Genomic DNA, 15,287 nt, shown 5'->3' with positions numbered 1-15,287 from the left:
ACGTAATGGAACGATCAACAGAAAGCTTGCGGCAGCTTTCTGAAAACGATGCGTACGAGGGGCTGTGTCTGTCCTTCCGTATCACACTCGTCTCAAAGGACATCAGGTTCAAATACACGTTTTCCTTACCCCTTCTTTTACTACTTGCCTTTTCTTTTTTAGTTTGCTTTTTCTTTTATTACCTTCGTTAGAGGATTAATGGCAAACAAACCCAGATGAAAATAACATCTTTTTAATACACCAAATTTTAAGGTTTTAGTTTTTTTTTTTTTTTTGGTGGCTGGCCGGTACAGGGGTGGAACCCTGGACCTTGGGTTCCACATTCTAACCAACTGACCTAACCGGGCACAAGCTTATTCCCAGTGTCGTGTTGCAGAAACGCCGGAGGAGAGAGATGATCGCACTTCCACTCCGACCTCGCACCCTGGCCATCCCGCTCGCTGGGTTCTCTCGCTGAACCGCTCGGCTCCCGCCCGGGACCGCGCGACCCGAAGGCCACTTCCTGCCGCTCGGGGTGTTGAGAGGAGGGAGAGCGGCACCTGGCCTTGCCCGTACCAGCGTCGCCGCCAGTCCACGTCGCCTCGCCAGAACCTCACTCGTACCCCTCGCGGCCGCTTCCCTTCCCGGATTCTGCCAGCTTCGCTCTTCCGGGAACGTGCGCGCTTGCCGGCGCCCGGAAGTGCGTCATCAGCCAGCGCCAGTTGCCGCACGCCGTGGAGCAGCGCCCGGAGGACCCGGGGTTAGGATGCTTGAGTGCGCACGGGTGGAAGAGGAGCCCGGCCTGGGACCGGGTCGACGCCGCCATGCAGGTCTCAAGCCTCAACGAGGTGAAGATTTACAGTCTCAGTTGCGGCAAGTCCCTTCCTCAGGTGAGTCATTTCCGAGCCCCCTCACCCTGGAATTCTTCGGGGTCTTCCGCCCCTCTCCTCGGCACTGTCCCTGGCTTCTGTTTTAGCTGGGCCTGGACCAGGCCCCGACTCGGGGAGGCGCAGAGGCGAGTGACAGTGCTCTGGGGCGCTTGTCGGCGCTGGTGGATGAGGACGCTGCTGGCACCACGCTAGAAGCTGGACCGAGGGGTGAGCAGGGTCGGTGAACTTTGCAGGAACTTTTTAAAGTTCTCTAGGACACAGGACGCGTCCCTTTGGGCTTCTGTGGATGTTCACAGTCGCTTTCACACCGATGAGGAAAACGTGGACAGATTGGTTGGCAGACATCTCTCACCCACTTTAATGCTCATTCGTCAACTGTTGAATTCCTATCATATGCCAAGTCCTAGGGATACAGCAGTAAACAAGAGAGATGCAGACTTTGCACTTGCAGAATTTATTTACTGTAGAGAGAAGTATTTTTGATCTTTGCTGAACTTGATTCTATGGTCTTAGAACATTAGAGGGGTTTTTTTTTGTTTGTTTTTTTAACCGGCCCGAAGATTAGAATTTGAAGGGGATTGGACAGATTAGTAATTGTCCTCCAGTCCTCTGGTGTTTAAAACATGCGACTGAGATCCAGCAAGGGGAAGCTTGGCTTATTCAGCGTCACACACCTACGCTCTGAAGCTTGTTTTCTAATTTCTTGTAAGTGGTGATCAAGCCTCTGCCCAATCACTTCTAGTGAGAGGAAACTTTTGCAGAAGCTCATATTCGAGACTCTGTACTTGTTAGAAAATGGTTTTAAAACCTGCCGCTTTGGACCGGCCCGTGGCTCACTCGGGAGAGTGTGGTGCTGATAACACCAAGGCCCCGGGTTCGGATCCCATATAGGGATGGCCGGTTTGCTCAGTGGGTGAGCATGGTGCTGACAACACCAAGTCAAGGGTTAAGATCACCGCCTCTGCTTGGTTCATTGGAACACTTATTCTATTTTATAGTATGAAGTGTTTCCCGACTGTAGAATCACAATAAAGCCAAATGAGGTTTAAATTAAATTTGCTGTAGGGCCGGCCCAGTGGCTCACTCGGGAGAGTGCGGTGCTGATGGCACCAAGGCCCCGGGTTCGGATCCCATATAGGGATGGCCGGTTTGCTCAGTGGGTGAGCATGGTGCTGACAACACCAAGTCAAGGGTTAAGATCCCCTTACCGGTCATCTTTTAAAAAAAAAACCAAAAAAAAACCCCTGCTGCTTTGTAGCATGCCACCGTTGATCGGAGTCCTGCCCTTGGAAAACAGAATATAGCTCTCCTCCCATGTGTCTGCCCCTGAAAAATTTGGAGCCAGTGACTAGTTTCTTCTCAAAATTCAGGTTTAAGTAACTCCTTTTCTTTTAATTGTTCTTCACACAATATGATCTTTCTCATTTTGTTCCTTCATTCTGCACATTTATTGAGAAGTTACTGTGTGCAGGCAGTTCTGTTTAAGTGTTGGGATGCGTGGTGAACATGTCAGACAAAGTTCCCTGTTGGGGAAAAGGATAGTAAACAAGTGAGCACATGAGAAGACAATTTCAGATAATAAAAAGTGCTTTGAGTGGTGAGGGACTGGAGGAGAGCTGCTGTGGAGAAAGTATTCAGAGAAAGTGTTTTGGTTAAAGCCTTCAGGGAAATGCCTGTCTACAAGAGGTGATATTTGAGCAGAAACTTAAATGATGAAAAGGAGCCAGTTATGTGAAAATATGGGGGAAGACTTCAGTGCTGAGGGAACAGAAAGTGCAAATGTCCCCAAATGGGTATGCACTTGGCAGTTTGGAGGCCTAGAAGAGGCACAGGTGGGGCTGTAGTATGCTGAGTGGACGGGGGGAGGGGGTGGATGAGGCTGGAGAGGTAGTCTTGTAGTAAAGGTAGGAAGTTTGGGTTTTATTCTAGTGCTGGTGAAAGTCACTGTCGGGTTTTAAACTGGGCTGCTGTGTGGCAAATGACCATAGTGGGGGAGGATATGAGTGGGAACGGTTAGGTAGTCCAAGTGAGAGACTTTGGTGGCTGGGGCTCAGATGGTAGCAAAGGAGATGCTAAGACACGGTGGGATTCAGGAGATAGGGCCAATGGAACTTGCTAATGGATTGGATGGTGGTAGAGAGGAGTTGAGGTGAAGGAAAGGAAGCAGTGGTGAGAACTCTTCAGTCATGACTCTGAACAACGGGGTGAGTGGTGGTGCTGGTAAGTGAAATGGAGAATTGAAGAGGAGCACATTGGGGGTGGGGAGGGAGAAGGTAGTGAGCAAAAAGAATCAAAAGTTCTAGTCTTGACGCTGAAGGTTTGAAGCTCTAATAAATGTCAAGTGGAAATGTTATTTTGCTTAAAGTTATAGTCCTCCCCAACACTTCTTGTTTCCTTTTCTTGCTTTATTTTTCCATAGTAGTAAGCAGTTGTGTGTATACCAGTATGGAGATTGCAGGTGGAGTCACTATCATTACCTGGGACTAAGTAAAAATCATACTATGTGAAACTCTGAACAGAGAAGAGAACTGGGCTGAGGACCTGAAGTAGTCTACATTTATTTACATTCTCCCCAAGAGGAGTAGGAGAAGCCAGCAAAGAAGAAAGAAGTAGGCACGGACATAAGGGAGAATCAGAAATGTGTAGTTTCGTGGAAGCAAGTGTTTCAAGGAGGAGGGGGTGGGCACCTGTGTTAGCTGCTGCTGAGAGCTACAAAAAGATGAGGACAGACAAGAGACCATTGACTTTGGTGTAATGGAGGGAGCTGCTGACCTTATTGAGTAGTTCCAGTGAAGTGATAGGGAGAGGAGTTTGAACTGAATGGATTTGGGAACCCTTGCTTGTCCTGGTTAATGCTTTCTGGTTATTCCTTTGAGGTGTTGTAAAGTTAGGGCTTGGGCTCACAGACCCCTGGAGCCCGTTGTACAGACTGGGTCAAAAACCCTCCACATGGAGGTCTACAAGCTAGGTAATAGGAAAAGGTTCTGGGAGCCGTGGGTAAAAATTAATAGGCTTATATTTAGAGCTAAGAGCACCCGCCCTACTGGCTTCCCAGAGCATCCTGAGAAGCGCCATGTATCCGAGCCATTAGTTCTTTATACTTAGGTCCCTAACCCGGGACACCTGGGTGCCCATACGCAATAACATTAGGTAGTAACCAAAGAACACCTGGGCGTACGTGGGCCAGAGCATCCTGAGAAGCGCCATGTATCCGAGCCATTAGTTCTTTATACTTAGGTCCCTAACCCGGGACACCTGGGTGCCCATACGCAATAACATTAGGTAGTAACCAAAGAACACCTGGGCGTACATGGGTATTTACAGCAAATGCTCGGCAAGATTCTGAACATCTGAGGGGCCCTGACCATTTTCCTATGTTTTCCCAACAATATACCCCTTCAGGATCCCTATGCATTCAAAATCTTCCGGGATGTTCCCTTAGCGAGGATAAATGACCCTTACATTTACATACTACACATTCCATCCCAACAGTTCCAAAAGTCTTTAGCTTGCTCCAGCACCATCTCAAAAGTCCAAAGTCAATCTGAGAATAAAGGCAGAATTCCTTTCAGCTGTGTGCCTGTAAAAATCAAAAGCAAATTCATCTACTTCCAAGGTACAGTGGGACAGATGCTGGGTACACATTCCTCTTCCAAAAGGGAGGAATAGAAAGGAAAAACAGGCCCCAAACAAATCCAAAACCCAACGGGGTAAACATTAAGTACAGTCGGGCATCTGGGCCCCCAAAGCACTGAGCAGCCTTGCTCCTCCAGTTCCTCCAGGTGCAGCCCGTTGAGCTGCCCTGGTGCTTGCAGTTTTTCCAGGCCGTTTTTGCACGTTGCCAGCAGCCCCACAGGTCTGGGCTCCTGGTGGCAGTCCCACCATGTAGATGCCCTCTGCAGCAGCTCCACCCCTGCAGCAGGTCTCTGCCCGAGTTCCCTGGCTTTTTCATACGTCTTCCAAAATCTGGGTGGAGGCTGCCACGCCTCCACTGCTCTAAAGTTCCACCAGCCCTGCAGACTCAACGTGGCCGCCACCACGGTTTTCAGCTTTTGTGCTCTCTAGAGCTGCTGCACATCTGTCGTTGACCAGCGTCTTGCCAGTTCAACATGAGGCCTCCAGTCTTTGCCCACCCCCAGAAAGACGAGCACCTTGGCCTGCTTCCTAATCAAAACGGAACAGTTCATCTGCCTCTGTGGGAGCAACTAAAAAATCCCTTAAATCCACTGAGTGTACCTTGCTACCTGTTTCCGAACATTTAGTGAAACACTGTTCAGGGTGCAATTGTTGCCACAAGGCAAACAGAACTGCATTTGGCTGCCGGTCAATTTTCTTTATCAACCCCTGGCTGTAAGCAAGTCAAGCCAGATCTGCTTACGGCTAGTCTTGCTTGGTCCCCTTGGGATAAAATCCCGAGCATTTCTTGGGGGTTTGATTTTAGCCACCTTTCAGACCCCTTTTGCTTGTCTTTTCTTCTCTACTTCACCCAGGCTAGCTATCATGGTCATTACTTCATGTGTAGGACGACCAGTGTATGGGGCCAGTATGGCCGTCAGCAATCCAAAGGACGTTGTCGAGGCATTCTGCAGCACTGTGTCTTTCATGCTGCCTGTAAAACTTTCATGGTCTGGGCCATCTGTGTTCACATTAAACATGGACTGCCGCATCCCGAGCTCCCGAATTATTTGAACCAACTCAGTATGTTTGCCACTTAAAATCTTGGGCAGTTCTTCAGCATTCCCCCACATGGTTTGGGCAGCTGCGTTCACCCATTCCATTAAGGACTGATTACCTGGCCCTTGTGCATACCTGCGGCTGTTCTGTAGCCGCTGCCTCAGGGACGAGTGCATGGTAATGGAGGCAAATTTTTCTGTCTGCTCACCAGAGCATATCATACTGTCCACCCATAGGTCTCATAACCACAGCAGCCAAGCAGCCAGGGGCTCCCCCTATTTCTGCAGGAACTATTTCCCCAAGTCGACTAATTCAACCTGGGTATACGGGACATAGGTAGTGAATTTGGTCACCTGTGGATTGCCCACCGGTTGTCTGCCTGGTCCTATAGGCTGCTCATGTTTCATTTTCTGGTGCACAACAGGTTGTGCCTGGAGACACATAGTCTCCCCCAGCTCAACCCTGGGTTTGTTGTCCTCCTTGGTGTGAGAGGCAGGGGTGGCTAGTTGCAGCATGTCATCCTCAAGGATATTCATCCATGCTTCCAACAGCTCTGCTTTTCTGCTTCAAATCTTGGTCAGCTTGCAGTATAGTGAGTAGTAGCCAGGCTCTGGTCAGCAGAAAAGTTGGCCACCGGGCACCACATGCTCAAGGATAGCTACATCTCCTCCTCCTAAGGGGCTCTCCACTGCATATTTTGAGGCTGCACACTGCTTCATGGAGTGCCTGGTCTATGCTGACTTGCAGTATAGTAAGCAGCAACCAGACCCTGGTCAACAGGAAAGTGGCTGTAGGGTACAACATATTCAAGGGTAGGCACATTTCTTCTTTCTCCCAAGGGGCTTTTGGCTTCCATACCTGCTCAGAATCCTGCCACTGACTACACCAATTGTAAAGTTAAAGTTAGGGCTTGGGCTCACAGATCCCTCAAGCCCGTTGTACATACTGGGTCAAAAACCCTCCACACGCAGGTCTACAAGCCAGGTAATAGGAAAAGGTTCTGAGAGCTGTAGATGAAAATTAATAGGCTTTATTTAGAGCTAAGAGCACCTGCCCTAGTGGCTTCCTGGAGCGTCCTAAGAGCGCCATGTAACAGAGCCGTTAGTTCTTTATACTTAGGTCCCTAACCCGGGACACCTGGGTGCCCATACGCAATTACATTAGGTAGTAAGTAAGGAACACCTGGGCATACAGTGGATATTTACAGCAAATTCTTAGCAAGATTCTGAACATCTGAGGGGCCCTGACCATTTTCCTATATTTTCCCAACAGGTGTGTTACCTAAACCACACATGGGAACCCCGTTGTTGTCTGATCTGTGCATATAGTGATACTTTTTGGGCACAATGTTTTTTTGTTTTGTTTTGTTTCTGACTCTTTGCTCTTTCCTTCATTCTGCAGAAAATGCTGTTTTGTCTTCAGTATAGATCCAGAATCCAATCACCTCCATTACTATCATACTGATTCATTCATCACCCCTGGATAATTGCAATTGCACCTACTGAAGTTGACCCCAGGTGGTCTCTGTTTCCACCATCTCCCCACCTTCTCCCATTCAGCAGTTCTGCAATTGACTCCAGGTGGTCTCTGTTTTTTCACCCTCCCCTCACCTTCCCCCATTCTGCAGTTCTGCAATCGACCCCAGGTGGTCTCTATTTCTACCCCCCCCACCTTCCCCCATTCTCAGTCTGTTATCAACAAGCAGCCAGGGTGATCTACTCAGAATCCCCCAGTGTCTCCCCATCTCCTCAGGGTGAAAACCAAAGTTCTTTTAATGTTGTGTTAAGGTGCTCCCTGAAATTGTGCCTTCCCCGCCTTCCTCTCCAAGCTCATCTCCTGTTGTCTTCCCCACTCTACACCAACCTCACTAGTCACTTCCCTACTTGAGGCTAGGCATGCTCCTGCTTCGGGACCTTTGCACTTGGGATTATCTCTGCCTGACTGCTTTTCTGCCAGAGACCCACCAGGCTTGCTTCCTCAAGTCTTTCAGATTGTGATTCAAGAGAAGCCTAACCTTGTTTAAAGTTATAGTCCTCTCCAACACTTCCTGTATCCTTTTCTTACTTTATTTCTTCCATAGCACATGCAGCCATCTGACATTCTGATTTTTTTTTTGAAATAGTGAAGAGATTTTATTCTAATAGCCATAATTACAGTGCTTGTTTGTCAAAATAAAAACTGAAAACAAGTATACAAAACAATTGATTATTAATCGTGTATTGAAAGCAGTAAGAGGTTCCACAACACCAAATAAACCAGATTTGAGGTTTTCCCGAAGATAAATTTAACAGCTCCAGCTTCTTCAGTGTTTATCAAAATACAAAAGAAAAAAGTAGAGGTCGTCATTTTCGATGGCAAATCGGACACTTGCAGGCTGAGGGAGAGAAAGCTACTTCACACACAGAGATGGGGGTGATCCCGAGGGTGGCAGCTCTAGAATGGATTGATCCTCCTAGCGCACACATGCTCCTGCTGGTGAGACCCCAGACAGTCTGCCAGTGTGTCGGAGCACGTGAGTGCTGGGAATGGCAGGGGCTTAGCAGCAGCCACATGCTGACCCAGGGGAAGGCTAGGCCCCTGTGGCCTCCCAGTCCGTCCCCTCAGTGACTGTGTGAACACAGGTATAAGCACGAGGCTATGGAATGCAGGGTGACCCAAAGACGAGCAAGTCACGGGGCCTCTACTGTGACCATGCAGGATGGATCGGTTGGTTTTGTCATCGCCTAACATTCCCAAAGGGGAAGAGATGAGCCGATGGACTAGTATTCAGACCATTACTACAAAACCTACACTAGGTGTAGTCTCCCTTCTGTGTGTGCAAGTGTTCTCCTTGTATTTTCAACTATTGTAAAAAATACACTGAGTTTGGGTTAAAAACCAACACCAAAACGGATCTCAACACAGGTATAAGCCAGGAGGAGCATCTGCCTTGTCTAACACGGTGGCTCCTGGAGTCCGGGTGTCTACATCCCTTCTCAGTACTGAATAGTGAGTTGATTTTTCTTTTTACAATAAAAAAAAGCTGAGTAATATTGCATAGGAGTACCAGAGACTGCCTCATTGGAAACAGACTATTTACATTAAATAAAAAACCTGGCTGCAGGCTGCTTCTGCCACATTTACAGCATGGTGCAATGCACACTGTGACCAAAACCATGGAGACAGCTTCTGTCACTCAGTACCACAGAGTTGCACATTTGCCACATGATAGTAAAGCAGAGGGCAGAGAGGAGGAAGGAGGGAGGGGAGTGTTCGCATTCACTTTGGTTCTGGAGCTGATTGGACAGCCAGTCCAGTCCTTTATAGAGCCCATCCCTGCTAGTGACACAGGTGTCCTGAATGTACCAGTTCCTATGGCGCAGAGAGTGCAGCCACAGCTTGTCTGTGATTTCAGCTGCATTGATGACATTGGGAAGGTCCTGCTTGTTGGCAAACATGAAAAGGACTGCATCCTGGAGCTCATCCTCGGCCAGCATCCTCATGAGCTCCTCACGGGCCTCATTCACACACTCCCGGTCATTGCTGTCCACCACGAAGATCAAACTGTGTGTATTCTGGAAGAAGTGGTGCCACAGTGGCTAGATTTTGTCCTGGCCACCCACATCCCAGACGGTGAAACTGATGTTCTTGTACTCTACGGTCTCCACGTTGAAACCTGTGGTGGGAATGGTAATCACGATTTCACTGAGCTTCACTTTGTACAGAATCGTCACACCCACATCCCAGACGGTGAAACTGATGTTCTTGTACTCTACGGTCTCCACGTTGAAACCTATGGTGGGAATGGTAATCACGATTTCACTGAGCTTCACTTTGTACAGAATCGTCGTCTTCCTGCCAGTGTCTAGACCCACCATGAGGATGCGCATTTCTTTTTTGCCAAAAAGGCCTTTGAAGAGGTTCGCAAAGATATTCCCCATTCTTGTGGATGGATGGAAGTGTCAATGGCCAGAGAAACCTCAGCAGCTGCTGGTCCAAGCGAGGCACTGGTTTCGCACCCATCCATTCTGATTATTTTACTTGCTTGTCAGTCACTTGAAAGAAGGCTTCATGAGAGGAGGGGCTTTTTTTTCTGTTTTATTCAGTGCTGGTATGCCTAGTTACTGACACATAGTAACACTAAATAAATATTTGTTTAATGTATTAATAAATACAATTAATTTTTTTCCAGCCTCATTACACTTTTGATTTGTGGCTACAAGTTTTATTCATGATGTTGATCCAAAGTCTCCCATTCTGGGGCCGGCCCGTTGCTCACTCGGGAGAGTGAGGTGCTGATAACACCAAGGCCCCGGGTTCGGATCCCATATAGGGATGGCCGGTTGGCTCGCTGGCTGAGCGTGGTGCTGACAACACCAAGTCAAGGGTTAAGATCCCCTTACCGGTCATCTTTAAAAAACAACAACAACAACAACAAAGTCTCCCATTCTGGAGCTAGTCAGCTTTCGCTGTATTTGTAATGCTGTTAAACTTATTTTTGGTGATTTTCCAGTGGTTAAGCATGCTGTTTCCTCTGTTGTTGTAGAGGCTTAACCTTGACCTTTGCTTTAGTCTTTAATACAGTGATTCTCAAAGCAAGGTCTTTGAGCCCCTAGTTGTTGCCAAGACCTATTCGGGGGTTTGTGAGGGTCAGTCTGTTTTCACAGTTGTGCTGAGATATGACTGGCCTTTTTCCCTGTGTTGACATGTGTTCTGATGATGGAGAAGCAGTGGTGGGTAAAACTGCTAGCTCCTTACTAACTATCGAAGCAGTGACCCCATACTGTATTAGTAGTCACTGCATTTTTCAACACCATGCATTCGTGGTTAAAAACAAACAAAAATGCTAGTTGTTCTTAAGATGTCTTTGAGAAGCTTTAAAAATTATTAATTAAATCTTGATCTCTGAATGCATGTCTTTTTTTGTATTCTCTAAGAGGAAATGATAGTATGTGTAGAGCAATTCTGCATGCCACAGTACATGCAGTGGCTGTCTGAGGAAAAGCACTTGTGTATAGGTACACAACTATGCCAGTTGTTGGATTGAGGCAATAGCTACGCTAATTGTATGGCTGGGCATTTCATAACTAAAGCCAAATTGTTTCATTATTTTAGTTATACTGACTTTCCATTTGTATTGTCAGGGCTAGGGCTCAGACCCTTCAAACCCACTGTACAGACTGGGTCAGCAGAACCCTCACACGCAGGTCCACGCTAGGTAATCGGGAAAGATCTGGTAGCTGTTGGCAGACGACACGAGCTCAGTCCTCAGGAGCAGCAGCTTATGGCAGTCTCCAGCAGTTGTAGTGGTGGCCTCCCGGAGGGTCCCAGGGGCCCTGGCCACAACAGCCTCCAGCAGCAGTAGCTACCCACCTGGGAGTATCCTGGGGACAGGGGAACACAATAGATCAGAGCCGCTTGTCCTTTATACTTAAGTGCATAACCCACATGCTCAGTTACATCAGACAATAATCAAGGAACACCTTGGCACACATACATATTTACATCAAATGCTTGGCAAGATTCTGAACATCTGAGGGGCCCTGACCATTTTCCTATATTTTCCCAACAACTGTGTGCACGTTTGAGTTACAAGCTAAAGCAGTGGCATTTTTACAGGAAACAGGGTTTTTGTTTGAACGAATGACATACAGACTCTTGTTATTCCAGACATAGGTATTTGGCAGGCATTTTTTTTTTTTAAGGCAAACAAAATGAGCCTGTCACGTCAGAGGAAAACGGCCGACGGTATTTGCTGCCAGTGATAAACTTTGTGCTTTCGTATGAAAAATAGTTTTGGAAAACTTGCATCCAACCATCATGAGCTTGATAGCTTTCCAAAACCTAAAGGCTTCTCTGATGAGATTGGTGCTGATATTAGTGAATATGAATTTTTTATATTAATTAATGAAATTTGTCAACATATGATAGATCTGTACAACCCAGTGAACCAAATACTTTCCAAATTGACCAATGTCTGGTGTTACAAAATCATGCATGGATTAAAGACCCATTCAGAAGTCAAGAATATTCCAGTGAGTCTTAATGTACAAGAATACAAAAAATTCACTGATAGACCTTCACATTCCACATTGCAACTAACTTTGAAGAAACTACCACTTGTTGAGTTTTGGTATAATGCCAAAGAATTGCCACAGTTATCTCAAAGGACTATTAAAATACTTCTTCCTCCTCCAGTTGCATGTCTATGTGAGCCCTTATTTTCTTCATATGCTTCAACTAAGACAAATCACAAGAGGTTGAATGCAGAAGCAGATATGAGAATCTATAGGTGTTTTCTATTGAAGAGATTTTTAAGGATATAGATTTTTTCATAAAACGTCATTTAGGTCAACAAATAATGGAGTGGTATATTTAAAGTAATTCTAACTTATCAGCAAATTGCCTATTTTGCTTTACCTACTTAAAGTGTAAGTCAGTTGGGATCTTGTTTTCTTTTCAGTAACAGTGAGGCCCATGTCCAGTGAGAGAATTCAGTAATCAGCATTTCCAGAGCTTTTTGCTAGGTTTCTGATTCATTTATTTGGCTTGGTAAAGTATAGTTCTTCTTTAGCTCTGTTTTTGTAGAATATAGAGAGGATGGCTGAATTTAGTGACAACTTAAGTTCTTTGGTGAACTTTAAAAAAAAGAGTTTTTTAAAGAAACTTTAGGCTCACTTGTTCCTGCCTCATGCTGACCCATACCTGGTACAGAACCCCCCCCCCTTTTTTTTTCTTTTTTATTTAAAAGATGACCGGTAAGGGGATCTTAACCCTTGACTTGGTCTTGTCAGCACCACGCTCTCCCGAGTGAGCCACAGGCCGGCCCAGAAACCCCTTTTTTAAAGAAAATTAAAAATTAAAAAAAAATTTTGCAGCTGGTTGGTGTGGGGATCTAAACTCGTGACCTTAGTGTTATAAGGCTGCACTTAACCAACTGAGCTAACTGGCCAGCCAGAAACTCCTGAATGAAGTGTCCTTCCTTCCCATTCACTGTGTTAGAGAATTTCTGGCCCTTTTAGGTTCCCGTTCCCATTTAGAAGGAAATCTCAGTTCCCTCCTCTTTGCCCCACGCTCGTTTGCTCAGGATGTATGAGACCAGTTATTGTATGAACTGTCCTTTCCTAGAGCATAACTTCTTGAGGAGAGGAAATTGAATCCTGGTTATTAAGGTGAAGCCCTGGTAATGTACCTTTGCTTTGCTTATATTACGTTGATGTAAAAGAACATATTAACCAGAAATATACCTCGACATCACCTTTAATGGAAATAGTACTGCCCAAAATAAAATTAGAGTAATATAATCACAAAGACTAGCATAAACTTGTAAATCAGTGTGCTAAATACAAAGGCAGGAGGAAAGCTCTCAAACTCAGGCTCTTCAAAGTATTATGTATCTTTAAATATTGACACTGCCTCAGGCATCGTACTTAGTGTCTTGAGTGGTGAGTCTATACAACCAGAGTCCTAAAGATTATAATGTCATGTGTCTAATTTGGGCTATATATTGGGTTTCTGATTTTAGAAATGACATCTCTTAATTTTTCTCTTGCTTTTATTTATTTAGAGTAGGGTTTCTTGACCTGGCCGTTGACATTTTCAGCTGGACAATTGCTTGTTGTGGGAGGTTGTCTTATGCATTGTAGGATGTTTGACAGGATCCCTGACCTCTCCCCACTAGAAAGCAGGAGCATACCCCAGTTGTAACAACCAAATATGTCTTCAGGAATTGCCACACACCCTCTGGGGCACAATATTGCCACTGGAGAGCCACTGCTTTAGGATAATCGTTATTGGCAAGTGCATCATCACTGGCACCTGTTCATGCAGGGGAGTTAGGCTGCTTGCTAAACTGGGGTACATTAATTACAGAATAATAAAATCTGGTATTAGTAAATATGACTTTCTTTTTTTTTTTAACGTTTTTATTGTTTTCTTTTTGAATATGACTGCAAAAAGTATCATGTCCTTTTTTTTTCTGGTGGCTGGCCGGTATGGGCAACCAAAACCTTGACCTTGGTGTTACAAGGCTGCACTCTTAACCAGCTGAGCAACCGGCCAGCCCCAAAAGTATCATTTCTTTATTATCAAGTGTCAGGTATTTGGCCAGTTATTTATCTGGTTTTATTCTTTGTTAAAAAATTTATAAGAAACTTTCATTTAATGTTTTACTTTTTAAAATTTCATTTAAATAGATGGAGTTGTTTCATATATTAGGTATAACCCATAATATTTGAGGCTTATTGCTTTCCCTTAGATTGGTTAAATAAATTAGTTTTCTCTTATGTAAAACATAATAGTTCAAAAAATTTATTGTCTAATATATGCAAGTATATACAAGAAAAAAATCCAGAAGATATACTAACAGTAGGGTTAGGATTACAGAATATTTTCACTTTCTATGTTATATACTTCTGCAAGGTTTGAATTTGGGGTGGGGAGAGGGGTTTGAATTTTTTAATATGAGCATATAGTATTTTATAAGTAGACAAATGATTTAGGTAAATTTGTATTAAAATCTCTTTATTTTCCTTAAGTGGCTTTCTGATAGGAAAAAGAGAGCACTACAGAAGAAAGATGTAGGTGAGTATTAATTGTTTTTCCCACTTCAACTACATTAGTGATCCATGTTATAATGCTTTTAGTCATTTATTGTTAACTCTGTATAGGTATAGTAGTCCATTTTCTGTTGCTGATAATAGAATACATGAAACTGGGTAATTTTTAAAGAAACATAATTTATTTCTTACAGTTTTGGAGGCTGGGAAGCCAAAGTTCTGGTGAGGGCCTTCTTCTTGGTGGGGACTCTGTACAGAGTCCTGTGGCAACACAGAGTATCAGATGGTGAGGTCTGAGGGAGAATGTTTTTCTACGCTTTCTTCCTCCTCTTATAAAGCCCCTAGTCTACTCCCTGATAACCCATTAAATCATTAACCCATTAGTCCTCATGATCTAATCACTTCTTAAAGGCCCCACCTTTCAAATACCATTTTGGGGGTTACGCATGAACGTGAGCTTTGGAGGACACACACACTCAAACCATAGCAATAGATGAGGGTTTACAAAAATACAGTGAAATTAATATAGTGAAAGATAAACATCTTTGACTTTTCCTTCTTAAGAAACCTTTCGTTGTGGTTGATATGTTCCTGGTGAGTATGGGATTTGATTTTATCCTACTTACAAGCTAATAAGTTAGCCTGTTACTGTTTCACGGATAATAGCAGAAGATGCAAGACTCCTGCGTCAGAGACAAGGACTTTGTTACTCGTGACACAGCAGACAGCGTGAGCGTCAGCATATTTGTCCTGGTTTGTCCCTGAGTCCCATGGGGGCACTCAGCACAGCCCAGACAGATGCTTCACGTGCAGCGGGTTTGTGTTGCAGCTGAGGATCCCTGAGCTTGGGAAGTCCACTGCTTTCATAGCAAGCAGTAAGCAAGCTGGCTGTTTATACAGAGGGGACATGTTACCTCATCCATCAGGGTTCCCAGATACATAAATAACCCTGAGAAATGGTTCAGGTAAAAGTGGCCAGGGCCTTGCATTCTTGTTACACCCAGCAAGATGTGTAGGAATGCAAGAGGCCCGATGAGGACTTTGTTCTCCAATGCATCCAAATCTTTTTCTTTTTTTTTACTTTATTATATTGTAAAAGGACACCCAAATCTTTTTCTGTTAGTTAAATCTATTTGTCAGTTTTTGAGATACAGCGACAATGAGCATTTTCTTTTTTTTTTTTTTTTTTTTTTTTTTTTTTTTTTTT

General features: G+C 44.9%; 1 protein-coding gene and 1 pseudogene across 3 annotated transcripts in view; one reads left to right on the top strand and one right to left on the bottom strand.

The window, feature by feature from the left end:
- Positions 1–784: 784 nt before the first annotated feature.
- NOL10 (nucleolar protein 10) overlaps positions 785–15,287 on the top strand; it is a 137,600-nt gene continuing 123,097 nt past the window's right edge. For 2 of the 3 annotated variants that reach the window (XM_008584326.1, XM_008584327.1), the window contains exon 1: positions 14,064–14,105. Coding sequence is in view for 1 of the 3 variants with exons in the window: in XM_008584328.1 (XP_008582550.1) it covers positions 804–869; positions 14,060–14,105 (112 nt within the window). In the remaining 2 variants the exon portion in view is untranslated. Of the gene's footprint in view, positions 870–14,059; positions 14,106–15,287 lie in introns of those variants that run through there. The other variant, XM_008584328.1, reaches the window with a different exon arrangement.
- On the bottom strand, positions 8,663–9,463 carry LOC103600094 (annotated as a pseudogene).

The sequence above is a fragment of the Galeopterus variegatus genome, unplaced genomic scaffold (genome assembly GCF_000696425.1).
Source record: "Galeopterus variegatus unplaced genomic scaffold, G_variegatus-3.0.2 Scaffold3225, whole genome shotgun sequence".
Classification (NCBI taxonomy): Eukaryota; Metazoa; Chordata; class Mammalia; order Dermoptera; family Cynocephalidae; genus Galeopterus; species Galeopterus variegatus.
Note: the sequence above shows the minus strand (reverse complement) of the source record. Positions and strands in the feature narration are given on the sequence as shown.